The sequence below is a fragment of the Astatotilapia calliptera genome, chromosome 15 (assembly GCF_900246225.1).
Source record: "Astatotilapia calliptera chromosome 15, fAstCal1.2, whole genome shotgun sequence".
Taxonomy (NCBI): domain Eukaryota; kingdom Metazoa; phylum Chordata; class Actinopteri; order Cichliformes; family Cichlidae; genus Astatotilapia; species Astatotilapia calliptera.
In genome coordinates this window covers 5,498,034-5,511,272 of record NC_039316.1, presented here as the reverse complement: position 1 = coordinate 5,511,272, position 13,239 = coordinate 5,498,034, and the positions used below count along the sequence as shown (strand labels likewise).

Sequence of the window (13,239 nt, the reverse complement as noted above, 5' to 3'; positions counted from 1 at the left end):
TACGTATATTTTACCATAAATTATAGTCTAATCTCCATAGTTTTTAATCTTGTTTAAATCATCATTATAATCATCTTTAACTGTTACCATCCCCTATTGCATGCCATACTTCAGACATCAGATGCATACAAGTAGATCTTAAATTTCCAAAACCAAATCAATTAGCTTTGCAGAATAAACCTAGCCAACCACCGACCCTGCCAATGCTGAAAGCAGCCTGTCCAAAAATCACGAGTTAACAAAGAAGGAATAAGTAGTATATTTCATAATACTAATCCTAATACTAATGATGATAATATAGTTTATAGTTATAATTCACAAAGAAAATGTAAGTTAAAAGATGTTAGTTATCTTTTCTTTCTTTACTTCTTTTTTACATTTAAATATTATTATGTTTATTAGTCTTTACAAATGCGCCATATTGTAGTGGTTGCACAATTGCCCAGAAAAAGATCCTGCGAGAAGGCGCAGTGCTCTTCTGTTGAGTTCTCCCATCTCATTAGGTCTATTATCTCCAGCTGTGCACTTGTTATCGTATCCCCTCATTCTCATGTATTTATGTAATTTTTTAATTCTTATTATTATTAATTTTTTTGCTGATTTCCCCGTGTTCTGGAATTTTTTTTTACTAATCAGCATAAATGATTGCTTTGAGTTTACTCCAGCCTCCTGTGTTTTTTCATCTGGGTCAACAATAAGCAGCTTCCAAGCAAAAACAAAACCAATAATAACAAAAAATCATTCCAACTTATTTTTCTCCTTCCTGTATAAAAAATAAAATCTTTTATTAAATAAAGATGTATTGTGTTGTTTAGAGAGAGATCTGACAAGGGTTTATCTCATGCTTTTGCAGTTCAAAATGTCAGTTGACAGGAATATAAATGTATCATTTGTGAACATATTTAGAGGAATATTTTCATTTTTTGTTATTTATAATTGAATGCTGCTTCATATAAGTAAATAAATAATACACACACACACACACACTTCTTTTTATATCTTAGTGAGGACATCTAACAATCAAATATGAATGCCTAACCCTAACCCTTAGGCACAACCTAACCACAACCTAATTGTAACTCTGATACTAAAACCACATCGGAGACGACCATTTTATCTGTTTTACTGTTGGTTCACATCAGTATATGTAAAGCTGCTCAAAAGATGAAATGTTTTCTTGTATGTTATTTTTTTTTGTAAATGAAAACATGTACGACGCTACTTATTTTTTTTCTCATCACTTGTGAAATCTGTCACTGCCTTCCCTGTTCCAGCAAACTTTTGAACCAATTTGACCTACGGGCACATACAGGGTGCATGGATGTGTGTTGTCTTAGTCTCCAGTTATTCTTTTGTTTTTCTCGTCCTTTGGAGCTTTGTGACATAACCCTGACTATGTGTATTTCCTGGTGATTTCTTGTTTTTTTCTGGGGGTTTTTTGGATTCTCTTCCAGAATTCTCTGTGTTTGTGGAGCTCTGAACTAATACTCACTTAATGAGTGTACTCCTCCCTACAGTTATTTGCATTCGGGTCCATGATAAACAGCTCACACAGGTTACATACAAAAAAGGGTCATGCAAATACCCATGCTGAGGAAAAATGCAAAAACCAAAGAGCTCTTGGGTGCAAAGAAAACCAACACATTCAAAACAATAAAGCTTTTGTTAAAATAAGAGTTCAAAGAGAGGAACATGGGTATGGGTTTACCTTGCACTTTTGCAGTTAAATATCAGGCAAGAGTCAGCAGTTTCAGCAGTTTCTGCTCCAGAGATTTTGATCTTTTTTGATGATCGGACCATCGTTTTGTTAGTCTGAGTCAACCTTTCTCTCATTACAGGGTAACATGATGGTAAACTGATCAAATTACTAAAAGCAAATGTAAAAAAAAAACAGACCCCACACAAAAAGGTCAATATCCAATTATATGACATAAACTTCAATGTGTGAAAAATAGTGTTCAACATTTTAGGTGTAATCAAAGTGTGTTCTTTTTCTCAGTAGTTCAACATGGAGACCTACGATTTGGTTCATGTGGGATACCTCTGAGCTCCATGTATGTTTGCATTGCAGGTCACATTATTAGTAGAGCTCTTTGTGTGAGTAAGGGGATGTGGGTAAATCCTTGGATTTTGTTTTTTTCTAACTCAAGTCCAAGTTACACAAACAAACACAAACAACGAACTATATCCTGTTCAGATAGGACTTGTTGGTGGAGACCGCAGAGCCAAGCAACAACCTTGAAATGTAGTTCAACAGCACAAAAACTTTTGGCTTTAGGGTAATATGTCAGAATTGAAAAAAAGGCTGAAGATCTGACGATATTCCAGAGTTACAAAGCTAAAAAAAAGGACAAGAAACTGTATCCTTTTCAGATAGTCCAAGACAGAAGATATGTTTGCTTTTATTTTCCACTCCATCTCAAACTAAAAGAAATTTTCCATTTCACCAAAGACATACAAATGTGCTACTAAATGCAAAAATCAAAAAGGAAAATCCAAAAGATTCCTACTAGCAAAATAAATGAATAAAAAGATTCAAAACTCCCAGTTATTCGTGTCCATATTTCCTTTTGTGGAAAGAGTTATGCAAAATTCTGAAAACATGGTGGCAGGTGTCTTTGGGATTTTGCATAGCTCACAGTTTCCTTGTTATTAGTTCCTCTTTGACTACATCAAAAAACAGCAACTTGTTTACCTGACTGCACATTTATCGTCATCATCACTTGCTCAGTACACACCCGAGCAAGCAAGCTTGCAGCATGGCACAACTCAACTCCACCAATATTACCTATAACATCTCCTCCTGTCCTGGATATTCACCTAGTTTCTTCTTGGAACCCAGGAGGCTACTTCCTGTGGTGGTGCTGTCCACCTGCTTTCTGCTGGGATTCCCTGGAAACATTGCTGTCATCATTCTCAAGCCAAACTGGGAGAACATGTCCAATCTGACCCAGAGTTTGATGCTGAACCTGGCTGTGTCAGACCTGCTGTGCTTGGCTACCCTCCCAATATGGATTTACTACTTTGTCTGTAGCTGGACCCTGGGCCTGGCGGGCTGCAAGCTCATGTCATACCTCATGTACTGCAGCGTTTATGGCAGCCTGCTGACTGTGACTGTGATGAGTATCCAGCGTTACCTTCAGGTCGTTCACCTGCAGAGGAGTTTACCTCAGGTAGGAGCAAGCTTGCTGCTGGTTCCGCTCTGGCTGTCTGCAATGATCCTGTCCGTTCCTGCTTTAGTGGTTCGACAGCTGGTAGAACAACCACATTGGTTTTATTGCAAACATCAATACTTCTCAGAGGGCCAGTCAATAGCTGTGTTGTTGACAGAGATACTGGTTGGTTTTGTTTTATTTTCTATCATTGTTTTTTCATACATCAGTCTCTACAGAGAGGTGAATCGGACAGCTTTCTTCAACAATCAACAGACCACGAGACTGATTACCAGCATCATTGTGACCTTTTTTGGCCTATGGGTGCCATATTTAGCCATAAATGTGCTAGCAGTGGCAGCTATTTCCCTAAAAAATGAGAGCCTGCTGAAGTTTTGTGAAGACACCTGGAACGCTGTTGGAACACTAACATTTCTAAGTAGTACCATGAATCCACTCCTGTACACATTTACTTCTATTCATTTGTCCACTCTGGGCCAAAGAATTGGTAACCAGTTAAGAAGGACGTTCAGAAATCGCTCTCGGTCAAGAAATGTCACTGCAGGAGCAGCACCTCATTGATATAAGCTCCCTGAGAAATGATTTTTACTCTGCTGATACAAACAGTGTGTGGTCATCTCTATTTGTCACAGCAAGCTGTTGCGGATAATGGACTTACTCGTTGAGCTGGTTCTCAACCAGAGAATTCAAACAGCATTCAAAAAAATCAAAGTACCTATTAAATGACCTCTAATTACATATAATTTTTCCTTAACTTATATCATACTCTCCAAAATATTTTTTCACCTGCTATGAAGGCTATGAGGCCCATTAACTGACTCTTATCGACTGTCATCACTCTTATGATCATACTTCAGATTGGGCTTTAGATTAGTTGTTAGCCAGAGGACCTGTGTAGCATGTCTCCAGCTACATGAATTCCTTAATCTTAACTAAGCAAACTACATCCAGCTACTCCAAAGAAGCCTGCTGAGACAACTAAGCCACTCAGGGCTGCTACTACTATTGGTTTGTGAATTGATGCTGAAATATCAATTATAATACCAGATATTTATGTTCTAGAAATAATCTAGCTCTTATCTAGAAGTTCCCATAGTAAATTGGGGAAAATTTGTAGTTTATGATTAACAGGAACATAATGGAAAGCATCTATATTATCTGCATTGTCTAAATGATTGGTAGGAACTACTTCTTTTTCCGCCTCTCATAATGATATCCTAATTTCGACTGTCTAAATGCATCACTGCTCATGTGTGCTCACTCAAAATGTGGAGCTGCTGGCAATATGTAGCACTGTAGCTGAATTTTGGAAAGTGACTTGCATCTGGGTTTAGGTTTTTGCCTCACTACAGCCTGTACATACTTATAGTTATAGCATATTCATAACATACTTCATACCGTGTACATTATAACATATCATAATAGACCCATTTCTGTAATATACTCACATATCTATATTATTGCTAATATATATTTGTAATATATCTATATCATGGCTAAAGCACTTCTGGATGGATGCAAACTGCATTTCGTTGCCTTGTGCCTGTGACATGTGCAATGACAATAAAGTTTAATTCTATTCTATTCTATTGTATCTGTGTTTAAATTTGTGAATTCCTGTTAAGAGATATACTCTAAAACACTTCTTCAGTAGAGAATCAGAGAAGAGAAACACAGAACTTCTTGCTAGCAAGGGCAGCCTCCAGAACTGAGACTCGCACTGAGGACTGCCCTGGTCTTTATTTATATACTTCAGTGAGCGCTTGTTCCTTACATTGGAATGTGGAGGTGTACGTGTGTGTGTGTGTGTGTGTGTGTGTGTGTGTGTGTGTGTGTGTGTGTGTGTGTGTGTGTGTGTGTGTGTGTGTGTGTGTCAGAGTGTGACCCCATAAACGACTTCCCTTAACCTGCTGGTCTGGAAAATCCAACAGTTCATCTATATGTAAAAAAGGCACTTAGACTAAAACTAACATAGCTACGTTAATCCTACTGTAAAACAATAAAACAAGGTACAACCTTTCCCATGCTCCTAGGATGTGGGGGTGAACGCCAGAACACCCTGGAATGTTACAGACCTCCTAGGATGAGACATTCTTTCAATATGCCACCAACTATATACTTCTAAACACAAATGATTACATGCAGTATTCTACCATATGCAAACTTATATCATTAAAAGATTATACTGACTACTAAGTACAATTTTCCATTGACAATTCCCCACATCCTTAAAACCACAGATTTTTTTTTTTTTTTTTTTTTCAAATCGTAGAGCATTAAAAGTGGATTATGTAGACTAGGTATCTTTAAAATATACAGGGCACTCTCAGTAAAACAACTGCTGTAGGCTTGAAAAATCCCAAAATACAACGCAAAATATTTTCTAGATAAGATAGCTTTAAAATAATATGGATCTATAAAGTCTAAAAAGATGTTTCTCAGCTGTATTATTATTTTCATTCAGTCACATTTTGGTAATTGAATATTTTCAAATCTTTTTTTTTTAATTTCTTCTATGATAATTATTCATAATTAAACAATAAGAACAAGAAGTCCCATGTCTTGTATTCATTAGAAAAGTTACAGTTTGAAATACGCTACTTTTGATTTTCCAAACACAAGTTGTTGTACTGGCATCAGATCAGTACCATCGATACAGCCTGAATTTGACTTGCCATTAGATCGGAATGGAAATCAGTCACGTCGTACATCACTACTACATATCTATGACAGTGACAACAGCTCAAACTTACCATTCAGTGAGTTCATGACAACCAAAGCAGCTTCTCCACATCTTTAATTTTCTTCTTTCTCGATTTTAGAGGCTTGTGTAGATTCTGAGTTAATGTAATTTTTTTTTTACAGTATAAAGTGATTTGAGACAACTGCTCCTGTGATTTGGTGACATATAAATAAAACTGCATTGAAACTAAACAGAGGTGGAAACAACAATTAATGAAAAAAAATGAATAAATGTTTGCTTTGGAGCTCCTCCTTCACCAGAATCGACCATCTTTCTCCATTCTTAACAACAGAAAGAGTTAGAAATAGACAAGAAGAAGCGCAGAGAAGGTGCTGCACTGACACTACAAGTCTATAAATCATGTCATCAGTTCAGTTCAGTTTTATTTACATAATGCTAAATCACAATAACACTCACCTCAAGGCGCTTTGTATTGTAAAACCCTGCAATTATACAGAGAAAACATCAACAGACAACAAGTATTAGCAAGTGCTTGGTGACACTCCCTTTTAACAGGAAGAAACCTCTGCAAAGATGCTGAAACATATAGGAGGTGTTTTTATAATATTCATTACAATATGAGGTACTGAAGTTAAATTTTAAATATGTTGAAACACTGAAATACTGAAACATTCAAAATAATATAAAAATTAATAAAGGTATGTTACAGGCTTTGATTTTAATGATTAGTCAGTTGAACAGCCACATTTGTCAGAAACAATTTAACAGTTGTTTAGCACAACATGCATTTATTTAAAGGGAGAAATTTAACAACATCATATCATATATATTATATTATTGAAACACCTACCTCTATGGTCAAAGGAGCTTGCAAAGAAAAGCGTCTGGACTTCTTTAATTTGCTTGAAGACGTTTCACCTCTCATCTGAGAAGCTTCTTCAGTTCTAAGGTCAAATGGTGGGGAGTCCCAGATTTAAAACTAGTGGGAGTAACCCCCCACAGAGGGACAAAAGGACCCCCTGATGATCCTCTAATCGCCTGAGCCAAGGTGTGAAACTGGGTGTGGGTCCCAATCAGCCAGGGTTTCGGGTGAGCTCATTGTGAAACCTGGCCCCACCTTATCATGTGATTTCCTGAGGTCAGATGGCCCAGGACGTACACCACTTTGTGTTGGTCATTCACGTGGAATTGGGTATCATTCCAGTGCTGATTTACTCTGTCCTCAAAAGCTGGCCCATAAGTCTGGGCACAGACTGCCCAAAAAAATGAAAATAAATGTTCATTATCTGTATGTAAAATATTCTTTGCAAATATTCTAAGGATGTATTCATGTAAATAAAACTAGTGTGACATTTTTTAGCAATGAAATGCAAGAAATACAAAACTATAAAAAAAAAAAGTAAATCAATAAAGAAATAAATCAATAAATAAAACACAAAAGTATTTTTATTCAAATTATTTTCATGTTGCCTTGAAACAAAATACCTCCCACTGCTGTTACTGGAGCTTGCAGCAAATTACCAAAACTTCTACATATATTTATGTTTCATGCTTTGGAGAGGCAAAGTATGAAATAAACAGGGTAGACCAGTATTTCTAGTTTGCTGTGATACTGGGTTGCATCTCCCTTCAAATCAGCTTTGTGACAACTGGTCCTCAACTGTGAAAATATTGTAGATGTTTGTTGAAAAGGAGACATCTCAAAAGACTCAAACTTTCTAATGAATTGGATACAATCTTACCTTAAGTTAGAGTATAATATCAATTAGATTTTTTTCCTCACCTGTGAAAGTTTTAAGCAGATAAACAGAATATTATTGATTGTAATCACTTTCCTGATCCTATGTCTATGTAGGTTGTCAGTCATCCAGGTCATGATAATCTAAGGAGCTTGGAAAGAAAAGCGTCTAGACTTCTTAAGTTGCTTGAAGACGTTTCACCTCTCATCTGAGAAGCTGCTTCAGTTCTAAGCTCCTTAGATTTTAATGATCATACTTTATTGGGCATTGAGGTCACAGGGCTGTGTCTCTAATACGCTGGTCTGAAGTACGGGGGCCCCACAGGGAACTGTGCTGGCACCGTTCCTCTTCACCCTCTACACTGCAGACTTCTCCATCAACTCCCCACGCTGCCACCTACAGAAGTTCTCTGACGACTCTGCCATAGTCGGCCTCATCACAGGTGAGGATGACTCAGAGTACAGACAGTGGACTGGACTTTGTGGACTGGTGCCAGCAGAACCACCTGCTGATCAATGCCAGGAAAACCAAGGAGTTGGTGGTGGATTTCCGGAGATGCAGACCCACCACACTGACACTGGTGAACATCCAGGGAGTGGACATTGAGATAGTGGACTCGTATAGGTACCTGGGTGTTCACCTGAATAATAAGCTAGACTGGAGCCACGACACTGATACTCTTTACAGGAAGGGTCAGAGCAGACTCTACCTGCTGAGGTGGCTGAGGTCATTTGGAGTCCAGGGAGTGCTTTTAAAGACCTTCTATGACTCTGTGGTGGCATCTGTCATTTCTTACAGTGTTGTATGTTGGAGCAGTAGTTTATCGGCAGCTGAGAGGAAGAGGTTGGATAAACTCATCAGGAAGGCCAGCTTTGTTCTGGGATGCACCCTGGACCCAGTGCAGGTGGTGGGAGACAGAAGGACTCTGGCCAAAATAACATCTCTGATGGACAGAGTCCCCCCCCCCCCCATGCATGTAAATGTTGCTGAACTGCAGAGCTCCTTCAGTGACAGACTGCTGCATCCTCGATGCATGAAGGAGCGTTTCTGCAGGTCCTTCCTTCCTACAGCTGTCAGACTGTACAATCAAAACTGCTCCGAACAAACACAGAGGCTTGTATCAGCGCTGTAACTTGCACTATTTTATCAACCAATTCACACTATAACCAGGATTTGCCTCATAACTTCATTTAATTTTATTTAATTTAATAAAGGTACAGTACTCTGTTTTTGGTAACAATTGTCCTTGATGTAAACATGTAAAATTGTTTATGTTTCTGTTCTGTGTCTTGTGTACTGTTTGTTTGTATATGTGTCTTTCTTGCTGCTGTTACACCCAAATTTCCCCTTGTGGGACAATTAAAGGATTATTCTATTATTATTATTCTAAATTTCATACAAGTTTTAAGCCTGAGGACATGTTTTGTCAAGTCTAGTGAATAACAAACAGAAAACAACTGAGAGTACATACAGTAAGCAAATGTAACTCCAACTACAATGTTTTCATAACCAAATTAATTAACTTTACTGCCTAACCATAACCAAACACCTGCCACCACCTACCCTATCAGTGACCGTAATAACAGATTCTAGAGATTTTTTTAAGTGAAAGTCTAATTTCTTTTCATTTACCCCAACCAATCCAGTACATGGCCTCGTTCTGCCAGAGGCTTCTTCTTGTTGAAAGGCCGTTTTTGTTTCTCACTGTCACCTAATGATCGCTCATAGGGTATCATTTGATTGTAGGGTTGTTTTTTTTCTGTATTACTGTAGGGTCTTTATCTTACAGTATATGTGCTGTAAGGTAAAAAAAAAATGGTGTTGTGTTTCAGTGCTATATCAATACAATTTAACTCAGAGCTTAAATCTGGGACTCTCCACCATTTGACTCTAGCCCCGAAGAAACTTCTCGGATGAGAGGTGAAACATCTTCAAGCAACTTAAAGAAGTCCACATGCTTTTCTTTCTAAGCTCATTAGACTACGATGACCTGGATGACTGGGAACCTTCACAGACAACATTTTCCTTTAGATGATCCTCCCATTTTTTGGTGCATGTTGAATAGAAATACTAGAGAGACTGATATTTACTGTAATGCATTGATGACAGCCACATATGGATTTCAGACAGATTATTCCTTATCACTTCACTTGTTCCTTTAGGCTGATATACCCTGATTATAGTTGTTATAGGCTAAAAAGCAATAATGTATGGGTTGGAAAAAATTTATGTTCTTTTTTTCCTTTCAATTTGTAAATAAAACTAATATGCCAGTTATACAAACACATGCAAATGTGTATTGGTAGAAAAATGCAAAATCCAAAAATAAATAAATGCAAAAATAAAATTTCTCAAGTTTTACTGACAAATGATGTGTATTACAGACATAAAGCATTTACAGTATTTGCAGGATTTGGGTTGAGTTTTATTCAGCACATTTTTGTGGAAACAGCAGCAAACTTTGGTACATGGTTATAACCTGTAATAAATTCAAAAATGTATAAAAAGAGCCATGCAAAATCCTGACACCATGGGTGTAAATGTTTACATTGACATGACTGTTTCCTTGTTGTTAGTTCCTCTTTGACAGTTCATGTGACTGGACATTTATTATCATCACTTGCTCAGAGCACATCATTACCTGGAAGCTTGCAGCATGGCACAGCTCACCAACGCTGTGGTTACTTCTAACATCTCCTCCTCTCCTGGATATTCACCCCATTTTTCATGGGACTACAGTGGTATAGCTGCTGCAGTAGTGCTGTCCATCTGCTTCCTGCTGGGATTCCCTGGAAACATCGCTGTCATCATTCTCAAGCCAAACTGGGAGAACATGTCCAGTCTGACCCAGAGTTTGATGCTGAACCTGGCTGTGTCGGGCCTACTTTGCATGTTTACCGTTCCATTTTGGATTTACTCTTTCCTCAACAGCTGGACCCTGGGCCTGGTGGGCTGCAAGATCATAACATATTTTGGGTACTGCAGCATATATGCCAGCCTGCTGACTGTGACTGTGATGAGTGTCCAGCGTTACTTTCAGGTGGTATACCTGCAAAGGAATTTAAACCACATACAAGCATGGAAGCTGCTGGTTCCACTCTGGCTGGTTGCAATGATCCTGTCCATTCCTGCTTTAGTGGTTCGACAGCTGGTAGAACAGTCAGATTGGACATATTGCAAACATCAATACTATTCGGTGAACCAGTCAATGGCCGTGTTGTTGGCAGAGATACTTGTGGGTTTTGTTTCAGTTTCTGTCAATGTTTTTTCATACATCTGCCTCTACAGAGAGGTGAATCAGGCAGCCTTTTTCAACAATCCACAGACCACCAGACTCATTACCAGTATCATTGTAACCTTTTTTGTCGTGTGGGTGCCATGTCTTGCCATAAATGTCCTGGGTGTGGCAGCTATTTCCCTAAACAATAAGGACTTGCTGAAGTTTTGCGAAGCAGCATGGGGCACCGTTACAGCACTAACGTTTGCAAACGGTGCAGTGAATCCACTCCTGTATGCCTTTACTTCTAATGGTTTGTCCACTCTGTGCCAAAAAAATGCTGAACATTTAATGCAGAAGCTCAGAATTACCCCACAATCTAAGTCAGCAAATACCGTTTCAGACGTAAGATGACAACGTTGAAAGCTCTTTAATTATTTAGATTTTTTTTATCAAATGATTTTCCCCCTGTGATGCTGGATCTTCTCTGTCCTGCACTGTAAAACAACAACAACAGAAATATACAGTAAAATAATTGTGTGTAAACAACAAAATTACCTATAATATCGCCAATCACTGTTCTAATACAATTAATCAGACCTAACATAACAGTGCTGTTGGATTTTATTATGTATCTTATATGCAATGTTATACTTTTACTTTTAATCCATAATTAATGTCATAATAATGTAACACCCATTAAATAAAAATAAAAATACTTTTATTAAACTAGTAAATGGGTTTAAAAATACAGCAATCCTATGTTTTTTTTTATTATACTAACTGTCTAATGGGGGTTTGTGTGTATTTTAATAAAACACTTTATAATAATGTAACACTATTAAGCATTAGTAAGTATTAGTATGGTTGTAGTGAGTGCTTAATTTATCATTTATATATCATTACTCCTCCTTGGTATTTCATTTATAAATACAGATATGTTTATCCATCTGTTACTAATACCAAAAACCATGTACACCACCACTGCTGTACGTTGTTTAACTATGTACAGTTACTGCTAGTAAAAACCATAGTCGTTATAATAGTCATAATAAAATATGGTTATCTATAAGTAGGATACCTAGGAGCAGTTTTAGGGTTTTCACTAAAACACCACAGCACTGAGATGTGTAATTTCTGAACATCCTTAAAATGCTTATGGTTGAAAATTTACCTTTTTGGTAAGTAAGGCAGGTTTGACTTGACACCAACAAGTCATAATGAATCTACTGAAAGAAACAATAACAAGTCTGTATGAGGGAAGGACACATTAAAATAGATACATATGTCTAAATTTAAAGAGGCATGTGTACTGAATCCTAACTGTTGGGTACAAGTAGCTAAAAAACTGAAACCACTAACATTACCTCAGTCATTAACTTTGCTAGCAAGCCCACTCTCCTCTGAATATTATGAAAGCAAAGGGTTGGTTCAGTAGTTAAAAAATAGTTAGTTGACACCTCTGTTAACTACAGTAAAGGTAGTGTGTTATATTAGCAAGCTACTGATACTGAACTTAAGTTTCTTATATTTGTCTTGCAGATGCAACATGTACAGTTGTGCCTGGTGTACATTGTGATCCTTTTTCCTCCCCTAAAATTAGTTATTGGTGTTTTTACAACAATTTTAGAATGTTCCCGATGTCCACACACAACAATTTAATAATTACTGAAAATCTTGTGAAATATGCTTAATTCATATAAAATTATACTGATGTGAGATAATAAAGATAATTGCTTTGTTTGGTTACGAAAGCCATTAAAAAAAAAGGTCTAGTACACCCCATGCCCCCTTTTAGACTCACCCCTGTTTGCTGATACTAACGCTTCCATGTAAAATAGCACGGTTATAATAAATGTATATTTAAACATGTTGTCAGATAGTGACAGATGAAGCCTCATGGAGACTTGTAGCTTTCCATTTAAATGATTTTAAAAAAAGGTTAGTTTCTTAAGGCTTCATGTGTAAACATACCCCCCTGCTGGTCAAAACCATTATTGTCATTTCAATTATTTGTGACGTTGTTTTGGCTATCATGCAACAGTGTCAACATAGACGTAATCACTGCCTAGAATTAAAAAACAAAAAAAAAACAACGACTCTAATTTGATTGTATGTGGCTCATTCATTTATCAAAAAAAATGTTGATTGATGTGCGGTTGACAGTAGTAGAAGTCTATCAATGTCAAAAACCTTGTCAGTATGATTTCAGTATATTTTTGAATAAATCCAATCCAAATCCATGACATGAGATGTTGATGTTAAAATCACAGTCTTTTCAAATGATGAGACAGTGATTGTGCTAATGAATACGGTGCGGATGTTGACTTTTATCATTTTTATCAAGATATTATATTTTTTCCATTGTGCTTAGACTCAGTTTCTCTTTTTGCTAATAACCACTCT

The 13,239-nt window shown here is 37.1% G+C and overlaps 2 protein-coding genes across 2 annotated transcripts; both read left to right on the top strand.

The window, feature by feature from the left end:
- Positions 1 to 2,747: 2,747 nt before the first annotated feature.
- LOC113006807 (leukotriene B4 receptor 1-like) lies at positions 2,748 to 4,522 on the top strand. Its single transcript, XM_026142993.1, has one exon. It carries the CDS (start codon positions 2,760 to 2,762, stop codon positions 3,732 to 3,734), a length of 975 nt encoding a protein of 324 aa, XP_025998778.1. The 5' UTR covers positions 2,748 to 2,759; the 3' UTR covers positions 3,735 to 4,522.
- A 5,750-nt stretch (positions 4,523 to 10,272) lies between these two features.
- On the top strand, positions 10,273 to 11,247 carry LOC113037543 (leukotriene B4 receptor 1-like). The gene has a single exon (XM_026194770.1). It carries the CDS (start codon positions 10,273 to 10,275, stop codon positions 11,245 to 11,247), a length of 975 nt encoding a protein of 324 aa, XP_026050555.1.
- The last annotated feature ends 1,992 nt before the right edge of the window (positions 11,248 to 13,239 follow it).